At 38.2% G+C, this 17,778-nt stretch overlaps 1 protein-coding gene across 1 annotated transcript in view; it reads right to left on the bottom strand.

The window, feature by feature from the left end:
* Window positions 1–8,414: 8,414 nt before the first annotated feature.
* ASUN (asunder spermatogenesis regulator) overlaps window positions 8,415–17,778 on the bottom strand; it is a 20,760-nt gene continuing 11,396 nt past the window's right edge. Inside the window, exons 9-16 of the mRNA XM_009332814.1 lie at window positions 17,483–17,572; window positions 15,808–15,986; window positions 14,821–14,991; window positions 14,266–14,420; window positions 13,020–13,250; window positions 11,726–11,865; window positions 10,928–11,063; window positions 8,415–10,081 (exon numbers count right to left, since the gene is read on the bottom strand). Coding sequence (XP_009331089.1) covers window positions 10,042–10,081; window positions 10,928–11,063; window positions 11,726–11,865; window positions 13,020–13,250; window positions 14,266–14,420; window positions 14,821–14,991; window positions 15,808–15,986; window positions 17,483–17,572 — 1,142 coding nt within the window. The 3' untranslated portion in view covers window positions 8,415–10,041. The remainder of the gene's footprint in view (window positions 10,082–10,927; window positions 11,064–11,725; window positions 11,866–13,019; window positions 13,251–14,265; window positions 14,421–14,820; window positions 14,992–15,807; window positions 15,987–17,482; window positions 17,573–17,778) is intronic.

Genomic DNA, 17,778 nt, shown 5'->3' with positions numbered 1-17,778 from the left:
GCTTTCTAGCGCATCCCTCTCTCCAGAAACACTCCCTTCACTATTCCCAAAAGCTTCAGTAAGAGCCACAACTTCGTCTGACTTCACATTTCCCATCAATGACACGTTTCCACCTGTGCTAGCAAGTAGCAGTCTGAGCCAAGTGTTCACTAATGACTATGAACAGTTATCTAAGCCTTTTATGACTATCCCGCAGCCCAATGGGTTTCCATCTGCTGGAGGGAAAAGCACAGTTCCTTCTGTAACCCAGAGAGAAGCACAGACCCTCTATCCCAAATTGAATTTTAGTCCTGAAGCCTCAGCCTGCTTCTCTAGCACGTTACACAGCACTTTCCCTAGTAAAGCTGAAGCATCTTATGAACCAAGTCTGATAATTCTGTCCCATCCTGATACCGCTCCAGTTCTTACTCTGCCAGTAGACTTTTCTAGCTTTGACATGTCTGAGCTATCCAGACCAACAAATATACTTCGTTCCTCTTACAGCAGCAGCATGCTCAGAACACAGATGCAGTCTGCAAGTATTTTCTCCAGCGGCACGAAGGAATTGCATTCAGACAGAGATCTGGGAACAAGAAGGATTTTGCCAAACATCACCGAGCCTACCCTGGAGTCACACAAAATCTCAGACATCAAGTCGAATGCTGTAGAAGTACCTCTGGTGACTTTATTTAATGCCACTTCTCATCTGTCCAGCAGTATACTGGGTATGTTTAAGATTTTACTTTCCATTCACCTTCTTTCCTGTCCTGAGAGTCCTGACAGAATAGTTCGATACAGTTGCTTCTGCAAAAGCGTAACTTCACTGCACTAGGGATGTGTCAGCAGCAGTGTTCCTCGTAAGGGAAAGGAATTTTTTTGCTCAGCTTGGTACAGATAACAGCTCAGCTGAATGATCAGACCCAGCTTTGGCTGTCCTATCTAAGGAAAGGTGGACCCATTGAGGAGGCTCCAAAGGAACATAAGGGTGGTCAGAGGTCTGGAAAACATGACAAACTGAAATATCTAGTCTAGAAGACTGAGGAAAGATGCAGGTTTATGTAACAGTTTGCTGAAAAGATGAAAGAAGTGTTCTCAGTATCCCCTGGGAGCTGAAGCAGTACTAATGACCTTCAAGTGCAGTTAAGACGATTTAAGTTAGACATTAGATAAACTTTCTCACAGTAAGAATAATAAAACATTAGAAGAGATGCTTGGGGAACATTGTGGAGGGTTTTTAAGAACAGAACAATAACTATTTATCAGAAATGACACAGAAGTAGTTGAGTGTCCTATGGAGTAAAGAATTGGACCAGACACCCTTTATAGTCCGCCTTCTCCTCCAGCTGCACGAGTCTGACACAGGCTTAAGTATTTACTAGACTACAGAGATGGTATGTTTGTAGGACCAGTTGGGTAAGTTTGCAGGATTATGTCTGAATCAGCTTATATTACATCTGTAAAAAGGTACACATGGTAGATCTTAAATACTTACTGAGTGCAGCATTCAGAGCCAAACTATTTCTTTATTCGAGTGACCCGACTACCCCTATTTTTAATGCATTGACCTTGTTAATGACCTTCAGAACCATCTTCTTTGCAAAACTTTACTAGACCTATATTAAGTCTATACCCATAGCACAAGACTCTAGTCTGAAATATTTATGTTTGCAATCAGGTGTCCAAGCAAGCATCTGTCAAAGCCCACAGATGGACAACACAGCCCTAACATGATACTGTTATTAGCACTCTTGCAAACACAGGCCATGTAGAGATGTTAGAAAATATCTTTCTGCTTCAGTGAGAGAAGCCACTTGGATAAAGAGTTCCCTCATTTTCTAAAGGGGAGGCTGAACTCTAGCTTCCTTCCCGTGGTCCTTCCCATGCTGGCAGATGCTGGCAAGGAGTTTTCAATCTCATGCCATAAAAGCTTTTAAACTACATTGCCAACCCTATAGCAAATTATTAACATAAGATCCCTTTTACATAAATCTAAACGATCTTTCACCTTAAACTGTAATCATCATCTCATTTTCACAGAAGTGGTTCAGTCACTACTGCCATCGCACCAGGATCCAAGCACCTCGCCATTTCCCACATCTGAAAGGCTACAGTCCGTGGAAAATGCACAGATTCTTCCTCCGTTTTCTGTTTCACAAGTGCTTCAGAATATAACCCCAGGTAAAAAGAAGTGTAATTCTATGTTCTTACTTCTTAACATAGCTGTCATCAACCTTTTTATCCACCTTGCAAGATAACTCTGGTTTCCTACACTAGAACCCATGCAGTCCTCAAACTGTTATGACCTGATGATTTGTGACCTTCTGAATTAATCCCTCCCTATTATTTACATTAGGTAATATATAAGGAAAGGATAAGATTAGGGCATGATTTTACTCAATCTTGCAAATTGGTCCCTATCCTAAAGCGTAGAAAACACAAATGAGATCCAGAAATGGCAGGAAGAAAGGAACATTTTTGTCACAGGTTGCAGGAACCCCTGCGTCTTCTCCCTTACTCCTTGAGCCTGCCAACAAACTTCACCTAACAGTTGCAGAGAGAAGATCTCCTTTCAAATTTGTCACCACATTTTACCATCCTACAGCTTACTTGGTGTCCACTCACATATTCATAGGAGCTCTTCAAACTGGGCAGATGCGCAGCACTCAAAGTAATCTTGTCCCAGGTAGGGTGTCTGCCGCCTCCAGAAGCGGGGCGATGCTGAGACACCCAGTGCTTGCTTGATTAATCTGAAATTCTTCTTGATGCTAAACACAGCTCAGTGGTATAAGGAAAAAAACAAACATTCTCATAAAATCCCCAAACAAAAAAAAACACCCCATGATTAGTGTTGGAAATAGAAGATGAAACAATAACATGTTTTAATAATTACCTCATACATGAGCTACGTTTCAGAATCTGATGATGGAGCACTCAGACATCAGGGCTGGGACCGATTCTTTGCAGAGTTAAGAGTTGTTTCTTCAGGAATTGTGTCTGTTTCCCAAGAGGACACTTCATGTGGAAACATAATCATGCACTTTCGCACTTTCTGAGGATCTCAGCTTGTGCAAGCACACTCCCAGGGGTTCCTGCAGATTTAATGTCGGGAATGAAGGCAAATCAAGGTAACACCTGATGACAGCCCTGCTAATGAGCTATCTGTGCTAGAGTCTTTGAAAGGTAAAGTATCACAGTACAGGCAGTCTCCTGCTGAGCAGCTTCGAACTGTGATCCAAATTCGGATTTTAGTAGGCCATCCAATCATACAAGGAAGGGCCCTGAAGTTTACATAGGCTTTCCATAACACAAAATGCAAAAAAAAATCAAGCAAGAACTCTGCAATAATAGGAAGGAACACTGCCCTTATTCTTCAATATTTAAAACATTAAAAATGAGACATACTTAACTGCCACTATGAAGTAAATGCATCACCTGAGAGGCATATTGTGATATTTCTGTGTAAAAGTTACTCGAATAAGATATTATTGTTTGGGAAGGCACTCTACAAGACCTAATACATTAGCCTAGAAAGAACAGCGGTTTTAAAGAACTCTTTAAATAAACATGTCTAAATATGTTTAAGCAAATGAAGCTGCTGTTAAGATGTGATCAAGGACAACACTTTACAGTACTGTTATAAGCTTAAGTTTCAGTTGAAGTGAGGCAAGTCCAGAATTTCCCTTACCAGTTCTCAGCATCCGCCATTGTCATTTGCAGGTCAGAGGCTGTGTGAGGTGATGGGCACACTGTCCATTGAAAAAACAAACGTCATCCACCCAGTTGAATGCAGACTACAGCTGAAGTGGCTTACTTCTCATTTACAAGACATTAGCAATTAGTTATCACATGATGTAAAGCAGATTTTAAGATAACTTATCTTTTCATTTGTTTTCTATATTTTAGCTTTGAATTAATCTGTTTAAGACTAAATTCTAAACTTGAATCTTTTTAATTGCTTTTGAGATTATCCTCTGATTATATGTTGAATTGGTCTTGTTAGTGTTGGGCTTGGAAAAAATATGGGTTAAACAAAACAAATGCTTTATTGGAGTTTAGAGAGTTATCACCCATTTATTTTCAGTCTAAGTCTCCCAAGGACTAGTATGCGATCCCCATCTAAGGATGCTACAGAAACTCTAGATTACCAACACATTTCCATTGTAATGCAGTCAGAGAAAAGTATTTTTAAAAAAAAATCTTCAAATCACCTTCCAAAATGATACTGTAGCTAAGTGGTTGTGCTCAGTTACTCATTTCCTAAGAAAGACTGATCTGCAATGTCTATCACAAAGAGAAATAATGTAAAAAAAAGTAGTGGGGAGTTCTGTTGACCCTAAATAAAATCAGTAAGAAGTACTGTTTCTCAAAAAGGAGTCTAGAGGGCAATGTAACACTTCTCTTCTGAAAAGTGGTAGATGATATAACAAGGGGCAATAGCCACAAAACTGCACCTCAGGACCTTCAGTCATATCAGGGAAACATCTTCACTTGGGGATAACGCAGCAATGGAACAAGTCACCCAGAGAGACTTGGGACCCTTCATCCTCAGAAATTTTTAAGACTCAGCTAGGCAAAGCCATGCTTGATCTCATTTCGTCTTGGCTACAGCTCTGCCTTGAGCAGGAGGTTGGCTGGATGACCTCCAGAGGTCCCTTCTAGCCAACATGCTCCATAATCCATGGGGCTGATGAGATTTCTTTGCTATCATTCAGTATCAGATAGCTATTTTTTCCTCATAATTCTTTCCTTTCCTCCCTCTTCTCTAAAGGGCAAGCAAACACTTCCCCAAAGGTTGTTCATTCCATTAAATTCCTAACAGCAACTATTGGATGCCTCTTCTTTTTTCCTATACCTGCCAACACCTTTTACGATGAGGAAGATGGCAACTCAACTCAGTTATCTCTACAAATCATTCCAGCTGATGGCTCTCCATTGGGATCAGAAAGCTGGCTGCAGTTTAACACCTCTCAGCAAACCATGCATGGCTATCCCCTTGATATTGATTTCCAGTATTCGCCTCAGGAGTTTGTGCTGTCTGCCACAGATTCCAGAGGACTGACTGCCTGGGAATCCTTCACCATCGAGCTGCTGAAGCCCACCAATGTACCATGCCACCTTTACACCATCAGAACAAAAAACAGCTACTACTCTTTCCTGAGAGAGAGGAAAAGGATTAGTTTGTTTCTAGAGAAGCTCTCCCTCTATTTGAACTCCAGCAGCCCCAAAGACATCATGGTGACCGCTCTCAAACCTGGGTCCACAGTAATCTCATGGTATAACAGTTCGCTGTGTACAAGTGCCAACAGATCTTCCAGCTGGTGCGCAAAAGATGAAATCCAGGAAGCACTGGAGAAATTAAGAGTGCCGGATGGGTATGTTAGCCCACACTTTGTCCAAGCAATGTTGCCAGAATACAAAATTGACGTCATTTTCAACATTTCATATAGTGAAGTCTGCTTTCCCACTACAAAGACATTCGATGGGTCTTTCAACAGTACTGTGCCTACACTTCAAGACAAGAATGACTCCACAATGAGGAAGACCCCATCTGCCTTACTAAGCAGTCTTTGTGTCACTGTTGGGGTGCTTCTGATAATACTGGTTTACTGGTTTTGCAAGTATCACAGGAAGATTCCTCGATCAGAGTCTGTGACGTTCCAGAGAAACTCCCAGTTAAGCCATGCTGATGTGGAACTGGATGTCCTGAAACCTCGCAAAGCACCTGTACACGAGTGCAGGGCTTCACCTTCACCTCAGTTATGGATACCACCTTCGGTATCACTTACCTCCCAAGAGCAGTATTCTAGGTCAATAAGACTGCCTCACATCACACCATCTTTCCAGCCACCAAAATACCAACTCCCTCCCCGTTATCAAGAGGGTACAACTACCCAGAATGACCACGGTAATATCCACAGACTTAAGTTAAGATCTTTTAAATTATATTAAGAGCAAATCTACAAAAAGGCAATTTGTACTAGAATGTACTACCCTTATTACTCAGAAAAAAAGTCATAAGCAGTTAGTGATTTTATAATTTTTCAATTTAGAATAGAATATACTTAACCTATGCCTGACAGAGGCAGTAGCAAAATCAGAACCCTGAAACTAAGTACTAGAACAAAATGCCAAGTAAACCAGGTAAAGGAATCTACAGATGAGGTGGGTAGAGTGACACATCTGTACAAGTCAGAACAAGAAAACGTGTACCAAGCTGATGCTGGTGGGAATGAAGGGTCACAGCCAGTACTGAGTAAAACTAACGCCATTATGACTCCCTGATTCATAAATACACATTTTACATAAAAGAGGCAGAACTGTCAGAAGGACCATCACAAAACATGATGTTTCCATTGAAATTCAAAGGCTCTACAACCCTTGAGTCTCTATGTCATCTTGGAATTTTAGATTAGTATTTAAAAAAAAACGCATTCAGTAATTGTCCCTCTCATGGGTGAAATTGTCTCTGTCCTCAATCTTTCAAAACTTTTTTTAGTGTTTCTATTAAATACATTATATGTAGCATTTATAAAGGCAATGGTAGCTGCTTAACATGAAACTCTTCCTGCTAGGTAATTGTCTAATGTACTTTTTAAAATACATTTTAAAGTTTCAGGCTTGCTTTCTTACAGTAAAACTGGCTCTCTTGTCTGCTTCCACTCACAACAGTTCAAGGACCACAGGGAAGAAAATGTGTAAAAATTTCCAAAAACTTTTCAAATATTTTGAAATCCTTTCAGTTTAACAGATTAACATATACAAAATTTAATCCACAACTTAATTATGGATTAAACTAGTTAATCCATAACTTCAAATTTTAATCTGTAAACTATTTGAGAACTGACAAAATCTTCCCTGAACCTGAAAGCATGGTGTGAAATAGGACCAAAGTACCACCAGTACCACCACACAGAAAGCAAAGGAGATACACACAGAATGCCCTTTCCAGAACTGCCACAGGACTTTACTGGAGAAGGTAGTCACCAAAGAGTCTCAGACCACTGACATTACAACTCTGGAGATACAGTTTCACCAAGCTGTCTAGGAACAAGAACTCACAGGGTAACTATCCTGTCATGGTGTGCTCTTGCCGACACGGTATGTAGCGGCCACCTATTGTTCCGATGAACTCCGACTGAGCAGAAGGTACAGAAGCCACCCTGTATACAGGGCAGCCCAACCACCACAACCACTGCTCTAGCACACTGAGCAGACACTAGAGAGCAGAGAGTTAGCCAAAGAATAGCTTTTGCAGGCTAAAGAACACAGGCACAAGTGTGTACTCTTCCCGTAAGGAAACCAGGCAGAACTGGATCTGGTTTGGGAGCAGGCTGCTGACCAGTCCAAAGGGAATCCAGCCCAGGGACAGATCTGGGAATCGTCCACAACCGGGAGATGAGAACAGCTCTCCAGCGGTCCACTGTCATGTTGTAGTGCAGATTAATGTTTGCAAACAACCGGACGCCAGCATGAGATACCAATGCAGGTCCCTGCAACCTCTGCTAGCTTGCCTTCTCTCCAAACTGAAGATTCACACCAGCCAGCAATCCCAGCGACAGTACAGCTCAACCAGTAGTCACGGCATCGAAAGAGAATTTGAACAGCTCACTAGCCACAAGTGTACCAAGACCTACAGGACCGAAGTATTTGAACAGATTAAATTATATTTGTGTGTACACTGTACATGTACAATCCACCTCTAGTTACAACATATTTGTGGGAACAGATGAACAACATGCACTATTAAGCTGTGCATATGAAAACGTTGCTAACATGTTATGTTCTTTTTTTGGGACAGCAGTTGCTCTGTGAATATGACAGTAGTGACAGGATTTACATCTTCTTGCATGAATGAGTAGCACTTGTCTGGGTTTACAGTGTTGAATAACTTTTTGGATAAATACAAATTCCTCTAGATGACTACTTCAATGCTTTCCAGAAGCCATCCAGCTATAAACCAGGTCTCAAGTTTGATGTAAAAGTCAACAAAGCAGCAGTAATTCGCTGTAGTCTACACAGAAGATTGGCAAAATATAAATCTAAAGGATTACTGCAGGAAACATCAGCCTTTGTAGTATCTCATGTCTCAGTAAGACTCTTCAAGTACTTAGAATACAAGCCCACAGTCAATCACCTTGAAGAATTGGGCCCAGTTCATTTAATCACTTAACAGTCTTACCTGGCAGATGTTCCAAAAGTGGAAAATGTAGTTAGTAAACAAGCTAAACACATGTTTTAATAGCAGGTGCAGAATTTTTCTTTTCATCTAATAAAGTATGTAATTCCCTGCATATTTAAGGACTGCAGCTGAATATTAATGGCACATCAGGAGATGCAATACACACAATTCCCCAAGGCACGGGATAAGCTTTTCAGTTATACTTCTCTAGACTAGCAACAAATTGCAGAAAGCTGACATTTACATGCTCCCTAGGTTCCAGACTTTAAAACTCCTTTAGTAAATAAGAGAAATACCCAGACTGATACACAGTACAATTTCATTAAAAACTCAGAAACTTGTGAGAAACAATAATTCCACGGTAGTTTTCTCCATCAGAACATTTCAGATAGGATATCAAGAGATGTGGTGATGCAGGACATCCTATTTTCAATTCAGTAGTGAATAAAAGTCTGCAGACTTTAGGACTTCCAAAAATTACACATTGCTCCTGTAAAAGCTACCAAAGTTTTAGAATATGGTAAAGAAATATTATAATGCAAGTACTCTTTAATCACTCTGTAAAAATTGTTCTGAAGTAATTTAACAGAAAACACATCTGCATCACAGTGGCTAAATAATCATCTTAAACCTATACATGGTACTTTAACACAGCTGAAGAAAGGACTCAGCTACCAATGTAAGCAAAGAATACTTGCATGATATTTGTGTTCAGATCTAGTCATCACAAACTATGGTAATTTGAAGTTTCAGGTGAAGAAGTATGAATATATTAATTTAGTTTCAGAAAAGCTCACAAAAGATGCGTCTTAAATCAACTTCAACTATAACATACCAAATCTGTGAGACCTTCAGTTGCTTATACAAGCTAGAATAAGGCAACGGATGCAGATCAGAGGAAGGCTGATATACTTGGAGAGCTTAGCTATTCATCTTTCCTTAGCCCACTCAATTGACCCATTTGGAAGCCAACCCAAAATCTTAGAAGGGATTAGATCACAGACACTGGGTGAGAGAGTTTTCCCGTTTGAGAATTCTACTCTCCATTAAGAGAAAAAGAGGCTCTACTTAAAAGAAACTGAAGACAGATCGTCTACTTTGTCATTTCACAGACACTAATATTCAGAATAAGTCTCCCCATGATGTTCAAAAAGCTTAGACCTAAAACCACAGGTGCCTTAGAGGGCATATTTCATCAAAAAAATAATTTAATGATTAGCAAAAATTTTATTTTACTTTTGCTTACAAAGACTTAACTTCAGCACAACAACCTGAAAGGCTTTGCTTTCTAAAGATCATTTCTAGTCAATTTTTAAAAGTCCTTAAACCAACAACTTTTATCTGTAAAACCACTCACCCTCCCACCCCTTAGTTGAAAACCAAGACTGGCATTTTCTCATCTCAGCTCAGTGACTAGGTACTCAGTGTGCGGTCTTTTCCATAATTCTGGACTCCTGAGGAAGTTTCATATAAATAAAAGTATTCATGAACCAAAATTAACAATATTATCAGTTAATTATCAATTACTTGAATTTTTTTTTTTTAAAACAGTCATCACTGATTTTGAAATATTAAGCAATACTTATGGGAAAGGACTTTAAACTCTGACTAACATTTTTGATTACTTGATTTAGTCCATGGCAGCACAGGTTTTCTTCATCCTAAAAACATGACCGTAAAATACTTCAGGACAGCTATTTGCACACTATTCATTTAATGTGATATGCTGATTTCATATTTCATAGCAAAAATAAGAATAGAAAAATGTAAAAGCCAATCAAAACAGAGCTATACAGTTGTACTGAAATGGTACCAATATCAATTCCAGCATTAAATATTTTTGCAATTCGGCCAAGTTTTGTCCAAAGAAACAAAATTAATCATCACTGCCGGCCTGCTTTTCCATTTTCCGTCGTTTCCATTCTGAAATGCAAGACAACAATTGGTAAGGCTCGTTATTGGAAATACAATCAACAGATTAAGAAAAAAAAATCAGACTTAAATTTTTTTTAATAAATTTTTTTACATCGCTAACCATCCCATCTCTCCCTGCCCCCAACATACACAATCTTATCTCCTCTTAATACTTCTTTAACCAGCAATCAGTACATAAAGGAAGGGTTTCTGCAGAGAAACTTTCCAGCAAAACTGCAAAAAACTATCTATCCATTATCAACCTCACCAAAAGACAAAAGCCCATGTTCATGTGACTACAGAGAATCTATTCCTAAAATTTGAGCTTTAGCAGTTTGTTTCAAGGTCTTCATTTTCACCCCTCCTACACTGATCACTGACTACCACCATTCTTATTTACTTAAGAGGTTGGTCTGGTTTTTCAGTATTTTTTGGTAGAACATGGACTACTATCAACTTCGTTACAACACAGCATAAGATTCAACCACTCTATTATCGACAATATTTTTGTATTAGCCATTCCTTTGGAAGCTAAAGCAAGCAACAGACTGGCACAAAAAAGCTCAACTTAGCTACCATTTAACCCCCTGAAGTGTAAGTTTTCCTGCAAGGGCAATCACTAAGGCACAGGGAAGACCATTTATCAGCATTCAGCCTTGCTCAGCACAGATGCAAACAACTGAAAAGCAAACACTACCGTAGTTCTCCAGCAATGCTGAGACAAAGGAATGTATTTATATTCTTTTGAGGATTAAAATGTAAGGAGTCTTATTAATGCTGTAACTGCAGTATTCCTCCATACTGCATATTGACTACTGCTAAGATATTTGTGGTGACGCATTTACTGATACAAACCCATTTTCTTCTTTCAGATGTTGATATAGCTCAGCTTTATTGTTGACAGAGTTCAAACGACCAATAAATTCCTGGTGTTTCCTAGAGTTGGCAGTATTAATCCTGTTGCTCCATAAGGACAGCAAGGACATTGGCCCTAAAATTGCAAGTAAAAAGAGTCTAAGTGGTTTAATTTCTGAATTCTTAAACATTACATCATTAAAAGCTTACAAGAAATTACAGACTATGGTAGTACAACATATTAAAACCGCTAATATTAAACAACCTTATAATAGAGGCTAAATAAATAAAAAAAGCAAAGTGATAACAGCTGAGTAGTTGCTTCATGTGAGACCGACTTTGCTTTAAATGCAGAATCTGAACATCAGCTCAGCCATTGCAGCAGATGATAATAGCTCACACCAAGGAAGAGAAGCCAGTGAGAACCGCCCATTCCGACAATTATCCTGCTTAGGCATGTTTATATTTATTAGTCAGCAGGAGACAGTGATTTCTGATACCTGTCATAAATAGCATTTCTGACATACCGTAGCTCAAATAACACCAGCAGAAATTCGTCCAACCCCCTGTCAACCCAAGTGCCTATCAGCAGACCCACGCAGTGTCTTGGTATCTCTCTTTTTACATGTTGAGGTTAACATTTATCGAGAATTTCTCAACATTGAGTGTTTAATTAAAAATTATCCTCACTGACTTAGCTTTAACTCCACGAAGATTCATCTCATTACTTTAGAAAATACAGACTGATACAACTTCTATCTTTAAAAGAAATAATCTGTTGCAATTCTTCCAGTTTACCTTTTGCCTTTTCAACTGTGGGCATTTCATCCATTGTAATAAGAGGTTTTTTGTTGGGTGGCTCAGGAGAATCAGGGGAATCTTTGATAACTTCAGCTTCTGCTAGTTCTTCTTTTTCACGATCCAAAAGACCTTTTAACCTTTTTGAGAGGGAAGGAAAACAGTGAAGCAAAATACGCTAGAGCAGCAATATGATTCTCAATACCATTCGGTATTCCTCAAAGTTATACGCAAACCATATCGTAAGAAAATTTCTTTTGACCCCTTGGAATGGGTGAAAAACAATAGGGAAGACTAGCCAAATAATCCTCTGGATAAAGCCTTAAGTAAAGATAAAGATCTTAAAATATAATTTAAGTTAGTAGTATTTATATCATAGTTGTTGAGACAGTTGATCATTCTGAATTTTGAAGGAAAGACTAAGTAACAATATACAAAAATACCACGCAATTTCCTATTATCTTTTCTACGTGAATTCAGACCCCTTCTATACCAAATCCCTTTTATCTCAATCCCCATGTTTGTTCCACATGTGAAAGTAAAAGCAATTGTAGGAATGGATTTGATCATACACAGAAAGGCATGAAAGGGTCATCGGCATGGTAACAATAATGTAGGTGAAAAGGTCCTCCTATCCTAAATGATCACAGCACGCACAAAACATATGCAAATTAAGCTTACTACCATGAGAGTTTTTCGATCTCTTTAGAACAGTAGTTTGAAAGACAGAAAACAGAAGAGACTGACAGATGCTTACCACTTAGACAAGTTACAATAACATGAATCATATACAGACAATCAATCCTGACATTCAACTAAAGAGAAGAGCCATATCAATCTGGATTGTTTATCTACCTGAACACTAAATTATCCACAGCTCAAGAGAAAATAACTGCCTGTCCCGAGTTTTTAGTCATGTGTTATATTTCTATAAAGCAGTTGAATGTCTAATAGGCGGTGTGATTACGATAAAATCCAACAGCAGCAACTCCTCAAGCTGCAAAGCCCTGCTAAGCGGTCAAGAACTTGTCCAAGAACCATACTGCTTGTAAAATATGTTAATTTGAAAAGTCTGATAAGCAGGCACCGTAATAAGATTCCCATTTCCCAAGCTTGGTAGTGGTGACTGATCCAAAAAACCTTGGGATCCACACTCACTGGTAGTAAGCCAAGGTTACAAGCATGAACACATCAAATTGAAACCTGCAACTGTTTCACTGCAATTCCTCTCCCCTTTGAAGTAGCAGGACAAAAATTATTATGCTACAGTTTTATTTCACTTCAGAAAATTTACCTTTCTGATTCTTGCCACGGTTTATCTGATTCGTAGTCTTTGCCCAACTTCTCTGACTTATCTTCTTTGTCTTCTCTCTTTCTACCTCGTTTCTTGCGCTCCTCTTCTTCTGGGGGTTTGCTTCTGCAAGCCATCAAACATTCTAAGACTCGCTGGTGTTTATCAGAGTTGTTTATGTGTGCTCGTACAAGGGTCTCCAATTCATTCCACATAATCCGGTACTGTTCATCTCTAAGCGAGGCCAGAAAAAAAATATTACATACAGGATTACCTAGATCATTAAACCACTGAATTAATTAAGGTTAAAAAAACAGACCTTAAGAAACAACAAAAAAAACCCCAAACCAAAAATAACTCCGAACAGATTCTCCATCCTCTTGTACTGGAGGTCTATCCACCTGGGATTACTCCATCCTTGAAACTTGAAACCACATTGCATTTAACATTTCCCAATTAACATCCAGAGTTGAGTTTGAATTGAAATAGACTATGTCCACCGAAATAAAATTCTGAACTTCCACAAGACCTCACTGCCAAAAGGCACTTCTGAATCCTCTCAGGTGTTTGCTAACTATATGCAGTGTCAGGATATGCAGAGGGCCACTCATGTACTGACGTGCAAATTACTTACTATTTAATTCTTTGGATAAAAAAAATTTTAAAAGAATTGTATCATGCTACTGTAAATAACTTCCAGTCATGTGGGCAAATCTTCTGTAGTTTAATTTCTTTTCAGCCAATTCTTGGAAATACAATGCACATCACAATAACTAAGATATCAGGATATTCTATGCTTGTTTTAAAGGAGTAGCCCGTATTTTAAATAACTGTTTCAAAAGGATTTGACTATTCTAATATAACCCAATTCTAAAGCATTGTTCATTTATAATATGCTTAAGTTTTCCTTTTTATTAATTTGAAATTATTCCACTTTCTCTGTCCTAGCTTGTATCAATCTCTTACCTTTCTTGATGACTATCTTTGCTTTCATATTTTTTTAACATACTTGCAATTACTTGGGGTAATAAAATGATGTATTTTTTTCCTACCATACAGCAATATCAGTACTGTCATAGCCCCTAAATGATGCAGGCAAAGTATTCACAGCATTTGTTTTGCTTATGTACAGCGTTTAGTTTACTACGTATTACCTTTGGCCAAATTTTAAAAATTTGGTATGAAAATAATGTCAATAGAATATTTCTGAAAAAAGTCCAGCATCAACAAAAAGAGATATGCATGTAACCTTTTTGGACCCTTTCCTCTGGTACCAACTGTTGAAATTGGCAGCGGATCATTTTTCCTCTCCATGTCTACCAAATTGTATATTGTTTTTTGACAATTCAGAACATCCTCATCAGTCATTGCTTCTTTTACAATCACACTGGCTAATGGCACTACCTGTAAGACAAAACAAGAGTCAACAACGCGAAGATCTGTATGTCGCAGGAGAGAAACAGGAAGAAGAAAGAAAATCAAAGGCAACAGAACCATGGAACAACACACAACAAAAACACTCCCTGTTATCCTCAATTTAGTAATAACTGAGCAAGTATAAGCAGATGCACGTCGTCTTTACCCAGCAGCACTGTAGCTGTCAGATTCAAATATTCCACCTTATTTAGATGGCATTCCAATACTCTATTGACATTAGATACAGAGTACTTAAGTGAAAATAAAGCTGAAAATAAACTGATTTTGTGGCAAGTGATTTATCATAAAATAGAGTTAATATTTCATCAAGTGGCAAGGTGGAACAATCTAGAACAGAATAAAATGTTACAAACCCCAGGTTACTTACAGCTTGCATGTTGAAGATGGTAGTCTGAGAAATAATCATAGGCCAGTAACGAGTATGTTTCTCTAACTGATCTTTTGCACGTTCCAATGGAATTTCAAGACTTCCATCGATCTTACATCTGGGCTCTAGAAAAGGAGTTAATCGGTTTTCCCTCATAAATTCACCAAAATCCTAATGATAACCAAACAAGATACAATTAGGCATTTCTCTAACAAAGTGACTTTCACTGAACGGGCGAAACAGCATAGTCTTGCTTATCACTAACCGTGTACCATCCCCACCGCTAAATTTGACCCTAACAACCAGAGCCCTGTTTCTAGCTTTCAGATGTACATTACTCAGGGTGAACACAAAAATAGTTGTATAAAAATATGGGTTAGAAACTGATGCAAGGTTTTTGATGAGGAGGCCTTCTGGATCTGCAAGGTATTTCATGTATGGTAAGAGTTTTATTATGTTTTTCTGGAAGCCACTTCTGCTTGTTTACAACAGATACAAAGGATGTGTTGAAAAAAATAAAGCAAAAAAACAAAATGAATGCCAGCAGATCGTCTGCTCCACAGCCAGGGTTCAAAGCTGACAACTTCATCTTTTCTATCTACTGTTCAAGCCATTCATGTGCAATCTATCCATCGGACAATAAGCAGGATGTAGTCCTATGTGTATCCAGCCCACAGAAAAAAACTTGCCAAGAAAAATGTTATTCTAGAATAAGAACAAACTTTAAATACTTCTAGTGCACAAGGAGGCAAGTACTTCCTTGACACAGAAAGGATTCTATGAAGCAGTCGTAACAATAAGCAGATGTACTACTCCGTACTAAATATGTATCAGTAATACAAACAAAAAGTTTGACCATGCAATCCACTCCAGCTCTCCAGAAAACGTACCAACATTTCCTTTACACATTGCACTACATCTCTTGTCATCTGAAATAAGCAACAACTTAAGAAAAAAGAAAAAAAAACAAAAATAAAAGAATCTTACTGTAATCCGGTAGTCAGTGACTCTTCCACCACACCCTTCGCTAATTGACGGGGGATCTTCTAGAATTGATCGCGAGCTGCTTAATACATGCAGAAAAATTTCTCCTCCATGGCTGCTGAGCATGTGACTAATTACTTTAGAGCCAGACTTGCGTGGCTGTTCCAACAAAACAGAACGACCTGTTGGAAGTGAAATCAGTTTCATTAGTTACTGCATGCTGCAATTTTAAGTTAAAAACTACATATACTCAATACAGGTTTGTACCTAGCCAGTAAGACTCTGAATTCATCAAAGTTGTGTCTTCCCCTAGCTGAATGAGAAACAGCTATCTCCTCTGAGTATTCACTCCATGTCTTTACATGGAACGCAGTGTCATATGCTCTTAAATTTTACACAAAAAGATCAAAAAGCCTCTCTCCTGGACCAACCAATCACTTTCTCTGTAGGACATTATTCTTAGGAAAAATACGTATTTGTAAGACATTAAAACGGTATATTGTGTAAGGGCAGTTTGCCGTTTTTAATTATTACAGATTATGTTGTATACTAAACTTATCTGCCCCTACTGCAGAAACTCTCTCATTAAAAGCAACTTCTAAAAAGTAACAAAATAACCTACTTGACTATAAAGGTTATCAATTGATACTATTTGTTAATGCATTAATGGATAATGTTTTTCAGAGAAATAAAACCGCTTTTGTCTTATTTCCAGTAAAATACACTAAGCATAAAAGGATGCATTCTCCAAATAAGTTCATTGTTGTGAAGAAGCAAAAATAGAAGATCAGAAGAGAGTGGTTATCTGAAATATGCTATTAATTTTGGTTCTAACCATTTTTATTAATCAAAGTACTTTTTCAGTACAGAATCTTTAGGGAAAAATACATAAAAAATACAGTGTTTAACCACTGCACATTTATTTAGACATTCAAATAACTTGACTGAAGAAAACATCCCATTAAAAGGATGTTTGTGATGCAATTTTGTTTGCAAACTGTAAAAAAACCCCAGATGTAGTCAACATTGACTACCTATTACTTATTTGGAAGAAACAGCTTTGGCTTACCTTTTTAAGCCTGGCAATGGCTTAAATGGCAATGGCAATCTCTTATAGCAAGATTATTCATGGCAGTGGGCAAGATCTTGCAGATAAACAAAAGATAACAATCTAACATACTTTTTGACCGACCCCAGTACACATAGGTATGTCTGCTTCCATTGACCAACATACTTAGTTGCTCATAACCCAGTTAAAAGCTTTCTGAGGCTGCCCAGCATCTGCTAAAAATCAGGCGTATATATAAGTTGCTAGTATTTTCCAATAGTCAGAGTAAGCATTGTGATCGACTGCACTATCACCTACTGAACACAATGTTTCCTACTAAGTAGCATAAAGTGAAAAGTATTCTACATTTGGATTCAGAAAAGAACTACCAGAATTCAATACTTGCTCCTTCTTTACATCTTTCCTCCCATCTTCAAGTTTCAAAACACATTCCATTTGCCTTTGAGTACATTTAACTTTCTTCTCTCATTTCTATGACATGTTAATATAAACTTGACATTTTTACAGTATATAGACATTTACTGCTGTACAAACCAAAATGTGGTAAGTGCTCTATCCACAATATTAACAATTAAAACAGTAAATAATTAGCCAAGGACACAAATTTACCATTAAGGAGAAAGTTAGTAAGGCATGAAGAAGGTCTGCTATTTACATCTACTGGTGAAATTCTGTACGCTCCAGTGCAATAGTGTAATTCTGAAAAATAAATGAGTAGAAAAGTTGAGAGTGTAGTTCCACGTACAGAAAAAACATCCCACAAAATAAAAGAAAGGAAGAGGAAGAGGCTATTCCCCAATCAGCAGAACTAAAAAGACTAGCTGTCTCTCGATCTAATAATCTGCTCCTTTCACCATGTCCTCACAATCATTCCAGTACCCTCAACTCTGAGAACCTAATACATT

The sequence above is a fragment of the Pygoscelis adeliae genome, unplaced genomic scaffold, assembly GCF_000699105.1.
Source record: "Pygoscelis adeliae isolate BGI_AS28 unplaced genomic scaffold, ASM69910v1 Scaffold38, whole genome shotgun sequence".
In the NCBI taxonomy this organism is placed as follows: domain Eukaryota; kingdom Metazoa; phylum Chordata; class Aves; order Sphenisciformes; family Spheniscidae; genus Pygoscelis; species Pygoscelis adeliae.
The sequence above is the reverse complement of the archived record's forward strand: the minus strand, read 5'-3'. Positions and strand labels throughout refer to the sequence as shown.